General features: G+C 41.3%; 1 protein-coding gene across 5 annotated transcripts in view; it reads right to left on the bottom strand.

Annotated features, from left to right (window-relative positions):
- Positions 1-3,777: 3,777 nt before the first annotated feature.
- Positions 3,778-17,005, bottom strand: part of nf1a (neurofibromin 1a) — a 101,752-nt gene continuing 88,524 nt past the window's right edge. For 4 of the 5 annotated variants that reach the window (XM_080024917.1, XM_080024919.1, XM_080024918.1 and 1 more), the window contains 15 exons: positions 16,552-16,613; positions 15,781-15,922; positions 15,419-15,520; positions 15,129-15,269; positions 14,475-14,601; positions 14,199-14,330; positions 12,695-12,830; positions 11,958-12,118; positions 11,519-11,641; positions 11,303-11,421; positions 10,576-10,676; positions 8,176-8,318; positions 6,232-6,278; positions 5,614-5,830; positions 3,778-5,355 (listed from right to left, as the gene is read on the bottom strand). In XM_080024917.1, coding sequence (XP_079881043.1) covers positions 5,213-5,355; positions 5,614-5,830; positions 6,232-6,278; positions 8,176-8,318; positions 10,576-10,676; positions 11,303-11,421; positions 11,519-11,641; positions 11,958-12,118; positions 12,695-12,830; positions 14,199-14,330; positions 14,475-14,601; positions 15,129-15,269; positions 15,419-15,520; positions 15,781-15,922; positions 16,552-16,613 — 1,896 coding nt within the window. In that variant the 3' untranslated portion in view covers positions 3,778-5,212. Of the gene's footprint in view, positions 5,356-5,603; positions 5,831-6,231; positions 6,279-8,175; positions 8,319-10,575; positions 10,677-11,302; positions 11,422-11,518; positions 11,642-11,957; positions 12,119-12,694; positions 12,831-14,198; positions 14,331-14,474; positions 14,602-15,128; positions 15,270-15,418; positions 15,521-15,780; positions 15,923-16,551; positions 16,614-17,005 lie in introns of all 5 variants that reach the window. The other variant, XM_080024921.1, reaches the window with a different exon arrangement.

The following is a 17,005-nucleotide window of genomic DNA, read 5'->3' as shown; positions in this document are numbered from 1 at the left end:
TTATCCTTTTAGGTGTCTGACCTGGTTTGATCTTTGTTTTATCTAGTGCCGCCCAATTTCTTCCCTACAGATCTCTCATTACATTGGTCCATTTCATCACTCAATTTGGCCCACCTGATTGTGTTTACCTGCTTGATTTACGGTAAACAATTCAGCTCAGGGTTCACAAACTTTTGCACATACAAAAGTTGGCAATCATTTGTTTTAACAATTGATTTCCGGAAAAGAAAAATGTTGAATTGATAAACAAACATCTGTTATTTCATATAAAAATACTGGTATGAAAAATGAATGATTAATGGTTAAACTAAATAAAATTCCAAAATGCTCAAGGGGTTCACATACTTTCGAGCAGCACTGTATAGGTAACTAGTATTAGTTTTTGTGCTTACGATTACAACTGCGTTTCTCCTTGCGGCATCAGTGACTGACTGACCTTACACACCATGGGCTTGATGCTCTTCAGCTTGGAGACAGGAAAGCCAGACTTTCTAAAGGGAAGACATTGTATGCATCTGGAAGCTCCTTTAGTGGTATAACATTGATCAAATGTCTTACCACCTCTCGTACGACAGCTTACACATCTACTGTATAATACTACAGTGCTCGAGTATGTTTTTACACCACTAATTAAATATGATGAAAAAATAATCATATTATAGTTAGGGCTTGAAATTTGAGGTGTAGGGAAAAAAAAGGAAAGCTAGTTCGTACGATGACGCAGAAATAGTGTGGAGAGCAAAACATTTTTATTACTAACACTGGAATAGTTTGATTTGTATATTATTATACAGAAACTAACTGCTTTACAAAAACAAAATGATACAATATCACATGTATGTACAGTGTAGTAAATATACCATCTCAAATTGTACACAAAGTATTTACAATTGTCACACACATACTGCATTAAAAACTAAACTCAGACTAGTACTCTACAGACATAAAAGTTTGCATAACATCAAATAAAACATGCCACATTATGAGGTTTTTTTAATCTTTACAAACCCATGACTCTGTTTTTAAATTAGTGCAAGTCAACCACTTGTTTAAGAGGTTATGGATACATAATCCTTAATATTTCCATTCACACACACAAGTCAACTAAAAAAACCTGGAAAACGATGGCAAATCTGCTAAGATGGCGCTCGAAATCAATCTTGCCTTCAGACTTTTCCTGGTTGTGTTTTTTTTTTAAATTAAAAAGGTACACTCGCAAATTGGTGATTCAGGGATTGAGGGTGGGGTTTTTTTATATAGAAGAAATCAGGGAGTGTAGCTTTAAGAAACAGTTAGATGGTTAAAAAGTGGTGAGTAGAGAGAGAGACGATGAACGGAGTTATACAACGAGACGTATTCTGTTAAAATCTAACACAGTAAAATCTTGGATAAACATGTACCGGTGCCTTGAGTTACTAAAAAAATTCCTCCAACCTGGAACTTTTTATATTGCCACTCTGGGCCAACCCCCATCGCTGCCCCAAAAACATTCCCGTGTAATAATAAAATATGACTGGTCAACAACTTTCAACTCCATGCTTGAATCTGAACTAGGGGGTTAAGCTTATTTACATGGGAAGAGGGGCAGATGTTTCATCAAATGACGCATGAAAACGGTCAGTGTGGACTCTACAGCTATTTTGTGATGTCATGTTAAACAAATCATTTCGAAAAAACCTGTTGTGTTGAGATGTGAATGCAACACTTCTTTCTACTGTCACTGTCAGGTCCAAAAATGCTTTCAAAAAAGAGTGTTAGAAAGTTTGCGTTGCAGTTTAACTTAAATTTGTACGATTCATCACACCTAGCTACGATTGGGCAGGATTCTGGTTCAACCTTCCAGTGTATTCATTAATGACAAAGTATAGCTTCTAAGGCTTTCTCAGTCAGTTAAAATATCCCTTTCCATGAAATGCATCATAAAACAATCACTGGATAAAGCTGCATGTACAGAAGAAAAAATAACCATTTAGATTACTACAAGACACAGAAAAGAAAGTGAACTGGTTTCGAAAATGTATGCAAAAGTTGACACGCTTAAAAATGGTGAGAAACGGTAACTGACTTTGATCAGCAGATGTGTGTGAATACAAAAATAAAGTCAGAGTCGAACAGTACTGAACTCTTGCCATGCATAGATGTTAAGGCAGGAGGATAGAAGCATTTTAAAAAGAAGAAGCAGCCCTGCTTGGCTGTAGGACGGAGGCTGGATCAAAAAGGTCCAAATCTACACACCTTGCTCAACCAAACAATTCCGTTTTCCCATGGCAACACATTTACAGACCAGACCAGATGTATGTTTCAACCCCAAAACTATGAGACCATGTCCAACGCAATTACATCTGCCATTGCATCTTTATCACCCTTTAAGAAAGCCCATTGGTTCCCATTCATTTCACTACAACATCCAAATAAACCCTTAGGCAGTTTGTCATCCAAATGTCTGTACTGAGCAGATCATTTGACAATGTTAGTTTTTTCGAATCGGCCTCCACGCTAATGATATGTATTATTTCTATAATGTGAAAAAAATGTAGTGATATATCTGGGATGAGCCAATGGTGCCGGTCATGTTGGGTTATTGTTGTGCAGATTGTCTTGTCAGTGTGCACTGTAGAATAACCAGCAACTATAATATCATTATTACAATGGATTAGCTACCTAGCTAAGGCAACTCCCTTCATGTTGATATTGACATTTTTCAAATGAATGGAAACCAACAGCAGGAGAAAAGGTTAGAAAAACGCACACATCTTAAAACACTACAGAAGTCAGCATGAGTTAATGTATAGTCGGTGATTTATATTTAAATAAAATAAAAATAAAAAGTCTGAACAAAAATTCTTGAAAAGCATTCTCAGAACATGTTTTTGAGATATGGTCTTAGGTTTGAAATGACAAAAGCTGGCCTCTGTATCAATAATAATGGCCACAGCTATTATTATCAGTTAAAGCTCTTAGAAAAGGAAAAATCCAACCATCTTCCACTAAGGAATCTCATTAATCTGGATGAGCAAGTGGTAAGGCGCCCTTCTATTGTGGATGGCACAGAGTGGGTAGTTGTGGAACAGTGTTTTAGTTGGAAGGGACTCGCACCTAAACCACTATGTCTATGGTTGATGTTAAGGTCTGTGAAATATATCACCCATTATCTCACTACATTAAAGAAAGGCTGGAAAACCCTCAATCAGACTCTGTGTCGTTGTTTGGAGCAAGAATACACAAAGCTGAGTTTTAAATTCTAGCAACTGTTTGAACAACCTCTGCCGCTAAAAGTATATAGTCAAAATTCAAGTACTGATAAGTTGGCACCATATATTTTGGTCGGTTTGTCTTGTTAGAAGTCTTTGATCGTGTCTTCTGATCACAGATAGCAAAGGTTATTCAAGGCTGACTTTGCTCAGACATCACGTTTGGCTTTGTTTGGTGCCACAGTCTACGTGTGACTTTGGAAAGAGTAGTTTAGAATTAAAGACAGGGATCCCTTATGGCTTACACTGCATCTCAGCCACAGTGCCGTGACCTAAATCCAAAACCTTTCGCTGCATTGACCCAAGGAAGGGCTCAAATTGGCCTCTGTGATCTTTGTCAAGTAATCATATACATTTTTGGCGTGTTATGGATCAGCATTAATGGAAGATTCAGATGGAAACCTATCGCTAAAAGAACAAAACAGTTTCTAAGCATTTTTTCTGGGTGGATTTTTCCTTGAATGAGCCCACAGGACAAACCTCAGCTGGTTGTGATTCCAGCTCTGCTTGGGGTAAAACAAATGGATGTGTGTGTGTGTGTGTGTGTGTGTGTGTGTGTGTGTGTGTGTGTGTGTGTGTGTCTCAAAACAACACATTGTCCTCTGCTTTTCAATTCAAAATGGTCATTGGAGGTAATCAATAAGAGCAAAAAAAATGTGCAATGTTAAACAGGCAACTGAGGAGTTGGCATCATATTGCACCGAGCTGACATAACCTGTGTTCACTGTTCACGGATAAAAATGGGTGGTTGACAAAGGAGCTTGAGAGTTGAGGATTATTGCCTATTACAAAAAGGTTTCCTTGTCACTGTGTGAACAAATTAAAATGCTAGGGGCTGCTGAAAATACACTTCATACTAAAAAAAAAAGCAGGGGAAAAAAAAGGGGAACAAAAAAACAACGCACAACAATAAACAAACAAACAAAAAGCCTGTAGCTATTTACAACGGTTGCGTTTCCCCCCCTAGTGTTTTTGCAATCCTCATGTTGATAATATTGAAGTGTTTGAAAAAAAAAAAAAAGGAAGATGATTTGTTTGTAGCACTATCTATCTAGCTGTACAGGATAAATATGTTTTCAGGCAACAGGGTAACATGGATGATTGTATATTTGACGATCATTGGAGGCCGGGCTTTGAGGCAGCGCGTGTCAACTATTGGGGGGTGAGAAGATATGGACGGGCTCGCCTCCATAATTAGTACCTGTTTCTTTTTAGTCCCGAGCAAGGTTTTTTTTTTTTAAACTTTTTTTTTTGACTTACTATACAAATTGTACACATTGAAAAAACCCTGACAAAGGCACACCATGGAGAAAACGTCAACATCTACATTTTTTTTAGCACTAAGGACTAAGTTATACATAATCTGTCTATGTAAAATATGTACAGGAGACTGGGGGAGGGAGAGAGAGAGAGAGGGAGGGAGGGAGGGGGGAGCTGAGATGTCCAAAGAGGAGGAGGGTGTCCAGAGTAAGGGTTCCTTGTCCTCTCAGATCCAACTGCTGTCTCATTTGGTCCATTCTGATTAGTCATAGAAGGAAGGCCAAAGGGGGAAAAAGTGTTACGTGTGTTTTAAAAGACAGACTCTTACGTTTTCTGGTTTCACTCCCCCCTGTGTTTTAAATAGTCTGAGGGGAGATATCACAGTCCACTGTCTTAACACTGAACCTCCATGTCCCCAAACTCTTCTCTTCCAATAGTTCCACCACGTGTGAGCTCAGTAACACAAGCTTTTTTTCCTCCGCCTAACGTGCCGTCTCAGATAAACTATTTGGAACAAAAAGATCTTCCGAGCAGCAGCAGCAACAAAATTCCAAGTTTTGCCACTGTTTCCTCCTCAAAGCGCAAAAACACAAAGTCACTTGGTTTCTCCACGCCCAGAGCAACAGCCATGACGGAGAGAGAGAGAGAGAGAGGGTGTGAAGAGAGAGAGAGAGAGAGAGGGAGGAGTCTTCTTCATCTCTTCACACTATCTTCTTGATGCTGGGTCTCTTGAAGCTGCCCGTGCTGCGCTGCTTCTGGACCTGGCTGGCTGAGCCGTGGCGCGTCCGCCCCCCACTGGACAGAGCCGAGCTGGGGGACAGCTGGACGTTCTCCTTGTCCACACCTGGAGATGGGGGGGGGTGGGGCACCATTAATACTCTGGTTCAGGATGAAAATGTGTACAATTTGTATCTCATGACAATGAGATCTGTCAATTATCAGACAATTGTTATATCTGTTCAATAATTTCAGGACAGAATTAAAAATTGTAATTCAAAAAATGTACTGTATATCTCAACTTTCCCCTAAAGCAGAGAGAGTGTGTGTGTGTGTGTGTGTGTGTGTGTGTGTGTGTGTGAGAGAGTGCGCGCGCGAGAGAGACCTGGGGAATGCTGCGAGGTGGCCAGCGAGGTCATGGAGTTGGACAGGTTGAGGTTGGCAGTGATGCTGAGCTGGCTCTGTCCGGTGGGGGGGTAGGGGGAGGTGGGCGTCCTCAGCGTCTCCTCCCCCCGCTCCTCCTCCGCCGTCGGCAGGTAGCTGTCAATCAACGCCTCCAGGAACTTCACGATCAGCTCGGCATAGTCCGGTATCTGGGTTTGCTGTTAGTGGGCGGGGTTAACAATGATGAGATCAGTTACACTGATATTTTGTCTACGTATTACTGAATGTAACTTTATTTTGCATTCTACCTTATATTTCTATGGTGCACCACCACCTTATCTCTACACTTTGTATCTGCACTGTGTCCTTTGCACTACTTTTGTGTCTCAGGTGTGGCTCTCTTCACTTGTGTGTTTCTATTATACATTTTATAATTTCATATCTTCTTCTATATATTGCATTGTTGAGAGGAGCATGGGGCTTAAGAATTGAATTGCCGTAGAGTACAGTCCCCTTCTACTGCTGTGTTTGTGTGTGTTTTTTCTTCCATATATCACAACAATAATCTCGCCAGAAGAGAAAAAACAGAAAAATGACGTGAGGAAAGAATTGTTCCTACCTTAGAGAAGGGTCCAGCAAACCTCCAAAGACCATTGAAGCCAAAGCCTGTCAAAATGAATATAAAGGGAAAAGAGGAGAGATGAGGACAGGTGATGGGGGGTGCTTACCTAAAGCACATAGCTCCATTTCAACTGCTGTCGGAGCTATAAGAAAAGCTCCTTTTTTTGGACAATCTTGTGAAGATCTGGACTTAAAATGGACAAGCTGGGAAGGCTGTGTGTGTTGGGGTGGGACTGTGGGAGGGTTCTTTCTCTTTCACATTTGTTAGGTTTTGAATAAATACAGCTTATACAATGTCATATAGGTTTGGTCCAATATGTGCTGTGGAAAATGATACATGGTTTAAAGGTGCACTATGCAGGGAAGGGGTACTTGATTACATTTACAGAGCACTCTTAAGCCTGATTTATACTTGTGCGGCTTTGCGCCTCTGCGTTCTCTGCGGACACCGAACGTTCTCATGAACCGTTGGTAGTAGTTTTGCCCGTGTCGCAGATTGCACACTGCACTTTTGATGTTATCGGCGAAATCCGTTGCTAAACAAATGAAAACTGGAAGATTTTGAGTTTGATGACAATGAGGAAGAGCTACTGTGCTGTTGAAATCCCTCCTTTTTGCTTTGATGCCCAACCAAACCTCTGCGGCGTCTGCGGCATCTGGCGCGTAGTCACAATTTTCAGTTGGTACGCGGCGGGGTCTGAGGCCACCGCACAGGCTCCGCGGAGGCTCTGCGCACGCGGTACCGCACAAGTATAAATCAGGCTTTAGTATTCAATAATTCTATCACCATGAATCACATGGAACAGAACATTAGATTAGAATATGTTTGTAAACCAAACTGTGGGCCCGGCTGCTGTAAACAACAACAGTGAAACAGCAACTTTTCAGGAAGCATTCTAACTTCTAACAAGTGTTTTAGGAATCAAATTTTCCCGTGAGGAAAGTTTGTTTTATTCATGATGATTTATTCTTTGACACCCCCAAAGTTACATACATGTTTGAAAGTTTGTGAACCCCTTGAGCCTTTTGGAATTTTATTTATTTCAACCATTATTAATTCATTTTTATCAATACCAGTATTTTTTATATGAAATAACAGATGTTTGTTTATCAATTAAATTTTTTTCCAGAAATCAATTGTTAAAACAGATAAAAAAATTATTTGACAACTGTCGTATGTGCAAAAGTTTATAGAGCTCGTAAAGCTCTCCATTTGTAGATGATTTGCTTCACGGTGGACCGATGGAGCTCAAACTTTTTTATATGAATTTATAGCTGTCCCCAGACAAATGTGCAACATCAAAACTCTATTCCTGAGATCCTCTGTGATTTTTTTCCCCTTTGAGCATGTCTGACCTGTATGGGTTCAGTTTGGTGAGCCTAAACTGACCTGGTTTTATCTCTGTTTTATCTAGTGCCGCCCAATTTCTTCTACATCTCTCACTACATTGGTCCATTTCATCACTCAATTTGGCCCATCTGAATGTGTTTACCTGCTCGATTTAAGCAATGCAGCTTAGGGTTCACAAACTTTTGCACATACAACATTTGTCAAATAATTTGTTTGATCTTTTTTAACAATTGATTTCTGGAAAAGAAAAATGTTGAATTGATAAACAAACATCTGTTATTTCATATAAAAAATACTGGTATTGATAAAAATGAATTAATAATGGTTAAAATAAATAAAATTCCAAAAGGCTCAAGGGGTTCACAAACTTTCAAGCAGCACTGTAGTACACCTTTAATGGAAAATCAATAAAAATGGCTAAACAAAAGAAAGCTCCTTTTTTTTCCGGCGACAGGCCCAAGTGTACAAGCAGTGCTGGTGTTAACATGCTTGGGCCAGGGTTGTGTAACCCTGTGTGTGTGTGTGTGTGTGTGTGTAGCCCTGTGTGTGTAGGTATGTGTGAGTGTAGGCCTGTGTGTGTGTGTGTCTCACTCTGTAAATAGGAGGGCTGGTACTGGGGGGGCGACTCCTCGTGGTACACCACACTCTGCACGATGCCGTGGACCGGGTTGAGGAGGTTGGTGTCCTGGCACATGGACAGCACAGTGTTGATCTTGGAGTCCAGCAGGTTGTGGCTGAGGAGACACACACACACAACTTGTCAAGATTCCACATTCAGGATGCATTATTTTGTCATGTGCACATCGATTACAGCAGCAGTCAGATGAGAGACATTAGAGAAAACTAAGATATTGAGAGAAGATATTGGGGGATATTGGATAATAATTGTTGGTCTGCTTGGGGATGGCCTTAAAACTCCTGTTGGAACCCAAAGGAGATAAGAACACGAAGGTGGTCATCGATGGTTTTAATTCGGACTGTACCGTTGGCCAAAAAGCTTTTATAAATGTTATCTGAGGTCTGACAACCATGATTTAAAGGTGAAGTAAGCGGTTTATTTATGTTAATATAAGTGTTAAATCGCTCTTTATTCATACAGTGATCACTTACATAATGTGCGTGTTTCATAAAGCCGATCTCTCAGTCAGCTGCTCTGCATGTAATCGACAAATAAACTTATTGGAGGATCCCGAAATTTTTATCCAATCACAAGAGAGAACGCTACAAACCGACACCCGTCTCACTCATGGTCTCACTGCCGGTGCACGCTAGAGCAACAGATGGGTGAATGTTTATGCGCCTACAATGGCAGAGCAGGTAAAAATCCTTCCCAGTGTCTGTTTTGATGGCATTTGTAGCCACATGCTCTCTTGTGCAGAACAGTTGGCTCCCGTGTTCCACTTTATATTTCAGCTGTCACTCAACCAGCAGAGGGTGCCAGACAGCTGGGGGCAGTCCATGGTCATCCCAGTGGCCTAAAAGAAGCATCCTAACCCTACGTGAGCGACTTTGGCAGCCGACTGCCATTCATTTACAATGTAAACTCACGTGCAAGAGCAACGGCAAGCAACACTATTGAGGTGATCTGAGCGCCTAGAGCGTCTATTGAAAGTTGAGCAGAGCCAAACTTTATGCAAATGAGGAGCGGCATTGCAGAAGCAGCGGCCAATTACTGAAAGAAGGAAGCAAATCAAAAGAGTGATCTTGTGAATCCCAACGTAATTTAAAAAATGTCAGTTTCATTTTCATTTTATTTAAAGACCAATTGAATATGCCTTTGCACATTGTTATTACTAAGTAATATGCAGTGGAAACGTGAACATGAAGGGTTGCTTTATTTTGATGATGATTCTGTTATTGTCAGTCTATTAACAGACTGATGAGAGCAGCCATAGTCCTGTTGTAAATGATTTTGTGCATTTTGCCGGGTTAAATGTCACCCAAGAAAAAGGACAAGTGCATTGACTTGAGACACCAGCCCTTGTCATCTTAGAGCACAGTTTGTGTTTTCTCTTGCACCCACTTGGACAAAAAGCGGTAGTGTTTTTACTACGCCAGCTGTTGTTCCTGGGTGAGTGAACCCGGTATGAAGGCATTAAGAAAAACTAGCATTCTTTGCACTGATGGTCTCGTTTGCTGACAACAATGAGACTGTTTCAGAAAGTTCCTCGTAGAAACTTAAAGCTGTAAGACTTAGTTTTTCGATAGTCTTCCTCAAAGCACAGAGGAAACCTTCCAGCCCTGTGGTAATCACAGTGGAGACAGTTCAACAACGCGACCGACAGTTTTAAAATAATTTGTCTTGTTCGGCAGTCCCCTGTCCTGGTTACTTTACCAAAATTATTGATAATGGTATGACTGGAGAAGGAAATTGGTGTGACTCCTGAGCTGAAATGTTGCGTCTCAAGCTGTGTGTGTGTGTGTGTGTGTGTGTGTGTGTGTGTGTCTTCTCTAATCTGTTAATATGGGTGCCAAAAAAAAAAAAGTAGACGCAGTATGTGTGGCCACAGGATCTTATAATAGCGAAGTACATAAACCGGGTTTATATTTGGTTCTTCAACATTTGCAGACATCACAGGAAGTCTGTTCACAGTTATGGTAAAGTGTGTCTCTTTATGCAACTTTTGATCTATAGCACGTTTGCCATTAACTCTCATAAACAACTTTGCATCAGATTTAAAGTCTTCATAGGCCACTTTGGGGCCAGCTACAAACAGGGGAGGAAAACCAAAACTCAACTCAAGGCATAAATCAATTTTTAAAATAAACAGAAGAGTTTTACAGTTATAGCTTTGATCTGAGCGAGAAGTACTCGAAATTCATCAGTTTTTCTACACAACATTGACAGAAAAAAAAGTGTAACAATGATAAATAATAATAATAATAATAATAATAATAATAATAATAATAATAATAATAATAATAATAATAATAATAATAATAATAATAATAATAAAACAATAGAAAAAAACTTCAGGCTTGGCTACTTACACGACTGGAAAAACCTTTGGGAAGACAACGCTAGCTTCAGCTAAGTACTCATAGAGAATTCGCTGGTCAAAGTCATCCGTCGTGTATTTGACCTGGGTGGCCTGGGGAAAAACAAATCAGAGAAAAGAAAACAGGGTGTTAATGAGCAGTTAGAAAGCAGTCAGTAATGCTAGGCAAAACAGTAAACAGTATTTGATTTTCGATCTGTCATGTTTCACTGGTTTGATACTTTGTAAAAGAGCCTGGATGTTTTTTGGGGTCCCCCTGGTGCCTTCTGCCTACTCTAGACCACAAGCAGATGTTATCGCGGTTTCAACCCTCCTAGCTCGGAGAAGAATACTTTTTGAGTGGAAGTCGCCCAAGCCTCCCCTCTCTTCTTCCTGGTTAGGTGATAAAACTCGAAAAAAATGAAATACTCACTGGGAGGTTCGTTGACAACATTTGATTGTAGGTGGCGCCCCCTTCATATCCTGCTTCAACAACCTTAAGCCATGATAGCTAAGCAATAACCCTTTGTTTGGTATGACTGTGTGTACATGTGTTGTATTTGATTGTACTTTTTTTTTGTATATATATGTTTTTTTCATGTCTTTTCCGTAGGCCCAAGGATTGTTTGGGGTGTGGGGTGGGTGGGGGTTTTATATGGTTGTTTGTATGTTAATAAAAAACAAAAGTTTCAATAACATTTTTTGGGGAAAAACTAAAAAAAGAGCCTGGGTGTCCTCACCAGCACAGTGAGCAGTAGGGCCTGGATCTTTGGGTCAGTCAGCACCTCTTCATCCAGCAGAACGTTGGACTCTGACACAGACACCTTGCGAAGGTGAGAGTTCCCGATTCTCTGGGTCTCTGTAATTATTAAAAAAGGATGGATATCAGATCAAATATCTCTGCATGATCTGAGACATACTGTAGAAGAACAGGGGGCCAGGGCATGTACCCTCACCTATCTCATAATCGTTCTCGGCCACACGCCTCATCTTGGGAGGGGTGGTCATGCCAGACTCCATCTCTGGTCTCTTTGGTGCTTTAGAGTCTGAGATGAGATGGTCAAAGCTCTTCCTGGTGCCTGGCAAAGACAAAAAGACATGGCCAACACATCATCATCACCTGGACCTTTAACGTATCCTCGCTTTCGGGCGGATACCTTGTTTGTCCAAAATGGTCATTTTGTCAGGAAACAAAAAAAACACACCCTGTACTTTTAACACAAATGAACTCTGTTTTTTTTCAATTCACAAGCTCTTTATTTGAAGTGTGACTAATAGCAATGATTTACGATGAAAATAAAAAAGTCAGCGACGATATGGAACGTAATAATGGATGACCCCCCCCTTTAAGGAAATATGTACTGTACATGAACTAGCAAAGGGGAGAAGGCCTACCCAGGAGCTTCTTGGTGTTGGCCTGTGAGGGCTGACCCATGTCCAGGCTCATGGACTTGCGTGTTCGCGGGCTGATCTGGCCCACTGTGGGGTAGTGATGGGCTGAAAGGTAGCGCTCTGAAACCTGAGGGGATGTCCAAGGCTGAGTCTCACGCAGAGTTCTGAGAGAGAGAGAGAGAGAGAGAGAGAGAGAGAGAGAGAGAGAGAGAGAGAGAGAAGGAAGAGAGAGAAGAGAGAAGAGAGAAGGAAGAGAGAGAAGAAAGAGAGAGAAGAGAGATAGAGAGAAGGAAGAGAGAGAAGAAAGGGAGAGAGAGAAGAAAAAGAGAGAGAGAAGAGAGAGAGAGTTGAAAAAAGACAAATGTCAGACAAAGGAAGACAATGTGACGACTCCATAAAAACCTACTGTAAATCTTGGACAATTAGAATGATACAAACTGAAGTACTAGAGGAATTTCCACCATCTTTTATTCTTCCTTTGTTTATAGAGATTGCAAGCAAGCAGTGACGGATACGCTGTCCACTTTATTCTCTACTGTGATTATGTGAAGTGATCAAAGGGTTTTTTACATCAGCTAAGTGAAACTAGAAGAAATGCCAACCCCTGAAATCAGAAGCCTGCAGTTTAGAGAGTAAGCTCATCAGACTGAAATAGAACTAGTCTGCCTATTTTGGGTTTCGATGGATCAGACAAGTTTGCCCTTCGTTCCCCCCCCCCCCCCCTCTGTTTATCAACTGACCTGCAGCTAGGATCAGTGATGTGGATGGAGTAGGTGTCCATGGGCACTGGGTCCATAGACAGGTCTGAGATCAGCAGCGACTTCCTGTGTTTGAGGCTGCAGCGACTCCGGACCTCCTCGGATACAGTGAGCAATGCTGCAAAAAACAACAAAAAAAAAACAAGCAGAAGGGATTTGATTGGTTATCAACAATAGCAAAGGCAAGATCAACCAAACCAATATGACCTGGGGTTCTGTTTCAGGAAGCGAGTTTTGAGGCAACTCAGAGTTTGTTCGCTCAGAGTTACCCTCCGTTCCAAATCACATACTCATTGTTTTTACTATACTACATGCTAAAGTACAGAAGAGTTTTAGGGCCACGGGAGAGAATAAAAGGAAGTTTTTTTTTTTCATTATGTCGAGAAATGTCAAGTATGGGGATTGGAACACAGGGTACATTTACCTGCATTTGGCGAGTGTTTCATTTTGAGCCCTGGAGGCATTCTCGCTGCAGCACAAATGCTTAACCCATTGATGACGGCTGCTGCGCGATGCCACATTGTATCTCCTGCCTGATGCTGCGTAGCGCAGCATTGTTACTTGATCTAATTTTCATGCCGCACGCAGCATAGAATGCACCGTCATTGGTTCAAATACACATGAGGTGGGTTTTGTTGATTTTTTAAGACCACGTGACCACCCAAAAGTTGTGTGGTTTGCCGAAAATCACGTCAATCAAAAATTTAAAATAAATAAATAAATAAAAATAATGAAAAAAATATGCCAGCTGTGTCAGCGATAGTGTATTACAGAACAGTTAGTGGCGTTCAGAGCGCAGAATCTAGGTCTACTATAGGCTACTGACGAAAATCACACAACACATTGCATCTATTTATTAACAATATTTAATAATTTAGGCTATATTTTGCTGATCCAACTCTAATTCAGCCCAGCCAGGCGATAGTTAAGTTTCAGTTTCGTTTGTATACAGCCGTTTGGACCAGCTGATCGGCTCTCGACAGCAGGAGTCAGTCTGCGTTCCAGTTGTACTGGGAAGTCGGATTTATGGTGCCAGTGATAACTGAACTAAATAATAAAATAAAGCTATCTTCTCCTTCCTATATCTGTCTATCTTTAACCCTCCACTGTACACTCAGTCACTACTATCCATGCTAAAAAGAAGCAGGATTATAACCTCATTTAGCACATTATTTTTAAATATTTTATATTATTTATATAAATATATAACTCCCCCATCTAATTGACGATTTTTTGAAAAATGTGTTGGTTTGTAAGCGCTGAAGGAGCATGTTTAAATAAAACATGTGAACCTTAACTTTTAAATGTATTTTATTTCATGTTTCTATGTGCTACACAGGCTTAGATATTAAGGTTTTGGTAGACTTGACAATTCGTACAATTTTTTCAGAAAACCCTCAGGCATAAAGGACATGCATCCTAGATTGCCATAGTCATCAATGGGTCAGGATTTCTATGATAAAAAGGCCCTGAGTGTGTTACTTACCAGCCAGATACGCCACACTGTGAGTGTTGACCTCAAACTTGTCACATTTCAGATGCTTGCTGATGAGAGCCAATAGGGTGTGCAGGATTCTCACTGTCCTTGCTACTGTGGTGGCTGATGGGTGTCTGTAGCCTACAGACACAAGTTGAAGACATAAATACAGACAGTCAGGGGTAAGAAAACTGAGCCAAATAACTCCACTCTACGCAGACAGAAACAATAATACACATATAGTGGTGCTGTGCTGTGTATCTGTTCATCAGTAAGCATCTTTACCTTTTAGTAGGTGGCCCACCAGTGCAAAGTTGAAATTGGCGCTAAAGTTGAGGCCCACAAAGTGATCCATCTGCTTACAGTGCCATTCCAGAGGACGCCTGATCTCCATGAAGACTTCCTCTGGACTCTGGGAGGGAGCACATGAACAGAAGAAGGGGCAGGATGAGGAAGCCATGTTGTATGATGATTTCTTTTGCATCGCAAACAGTGTGCCATAAGAGGTGCATCTACATTGGTGCTACATGGAGGAGCAATGCTACAGCACGTCTGGGCTTGAACACACCGTCTTCAAAGAAAGCCTTCAAATGAACGTTCTACAACAGTAAATGGAAGGTGCTCTGATAGGGGCCTTGGAGAGCAGGACATCATAGAATTGATAGCAATCTGCTTTTCATCTACTGCACAGTATTACTTTACTTTATCTAAATAACTACCATTCCAATGAACACGTTATAGCGGGACCATAATTAAATGATAGTATACTTATTAGACAGTACACTTTGCACTTTCAAATGTGTCCTAGCACTCCTGTGCAGCCTATGAGAGCAGCAGTCCAGACCCAATTGAAAGGGTGTATTATGAGAACTGTACTGGCTTGGATGAGGTGAGCCGAGGAGACCTTGGAGCTCTTCCATATTTGAAGTTTGTGTTTACCTTGTCATTGAAAACACGCATTGTGTCCAGAGTGTGCAGGTTCTGCTCCAGCAGGGCAGTCCCAGCAGAGTACAGGTTGATTTCATCCAGCTGCAGCACAGCTACTGCCACCCAGAACAGAGCTTTATGCATAGGAGACTCCTGCAACACACACACACAGTGGGTGTTAATACACAGGGTTCAACAGTAAGGGAGGGTTGGCTTGATATTGGCATTATACATATATACATAATTAACAATTGAGGCAGTGGGCATTTAGTGAGGAAACGTGGAGCGTGGTGGTTGTATACCTTGCTGAGTAGAGGCTGCAGCTTGGTCAGAGCTATGACCGTGGCTTCTATTAACACTTGACTGTTGTAGTTGTCAGGCCCCTTCAGACAGCTCTCCAGACCCTGCAGGAGGAAGAGTTCAAACATCGTATAGACATTCTTTACACCACATAGCAAGAGGAAATAGCATATTCAATTCAGTTTATTTAAGAAGGGGGACAGTGCATATTGATAAAACACATGAGCATACATGGGTTAGAATTAGCCAAAAGGTTTAAATTTCATCTGTAGTGCCCTGGCCTTGATGTTGAAAAAAGCCTTTAAAAAAATGCATATGTGTAATGTGTGACAGAGGACTGTGTGATTGAATGTGCATGACTCACGCGGTCTATGCTGAGTAGAGGGCTGGCCTTGCTGAGGATTCGGATGATCTGCTTGATCTGGCCGTGGCTCACTCTCTTACTGATGCAGCCGAACACAACCAGCGCTCTGGGCTGGAGAGATGGGTTGTACTGGAATGCAAACCTGAAACACACACACACACACACGATTATTACACATAAACATTATTTTTTTGCATTTTTTATAATTCAATGACAGTGTGGAGAGACAGAGATGAAATGGTGTATGACATGTAGAGAACTCCCCGGGCTGGATTCTAACTGGGGTCTGCTGCGAAGAGGACTGAGGGCGCACTCACACTAGGCAAGTTTGCCTGTTCCGTGCTACAGGAAGATCCCCCCTCACCACTCCCCCGTGGTCACACTGCTCCCAAAGGCGTTTGCTCCATCATATATACGTCATCACGTCGTAATACGATACATACGTCATCACCAAGCGTACTCGCTGCCGGAATTAGTAGAACAACAATGGAGAACAACAGTAGTCGCGGATTGCCCCAAACACCTCCGAATTTTCGTGGGTCTTATCCAGCTGCGACCATGGCTGCGACTGAATACTGTCGCCGGTCCAAATTTCTAGCAAACTCTCCACTTCCCTATCGCACCGGAACCCACACGTGAAACTCTTGCCGCCATTGTTTACAATTATTGTGGGGAAGAAGGGTCTAACCACTACACCATGAGCACTCCCCCCCCCCCACATTCATGTTCTTAACATAGATGAATTGAAATAATACGGGAGGAGTTTCATACTTCTGTGCGAGCTCTGTCCACTGGTCTAACCACTTGCAGGCTGGGATGTCTCTCATGCAAGCCTAGAGGAAAGAGAAAACACAGAGCAAAGACACAGGACAAATCAACACACACGTCTTAAGAATGAACACAGAGCATGACATCAACAACATCCCATCTGGCTGGTAACATTCAAATTCTAGAATTTAACAAAATTATTTTTTAATAAGAAAATTTTACGCACGCAGATGTGTTTATGACAAGAAATCATGTCATATCTCAAAAAAGAGGGAGAGAGGGAGAGAGAGAGAGAGAGAGAGAATGAGAATGAGAGCCTGCGTTCCAATACCCAATATAATGAAAAAAATAGGTAAATGCACATGCTAATTGTATGCCTACTGCATGCTAACTAGATCGTTTGTATTGTAGTATGTAGAAAAGAGTATGTGATTTGGAGACGCAGGGTTCAGTTTGA

This window comes from Ammodytes marinus (assembly GCF_949987685.1).
Source record: "Ammodytes marinus genome assembly, chromosome: 3".
Lineage (NCBI taxonomy): Eukaryota > Metazoa > Chordata > Actinopteri > Uranoscopiformes > Ammodytidae > Ammodytes > Ammodytes marinus.
This window is presented reverse-complemented; position numbering and strand designations above follow the sequence as displayed.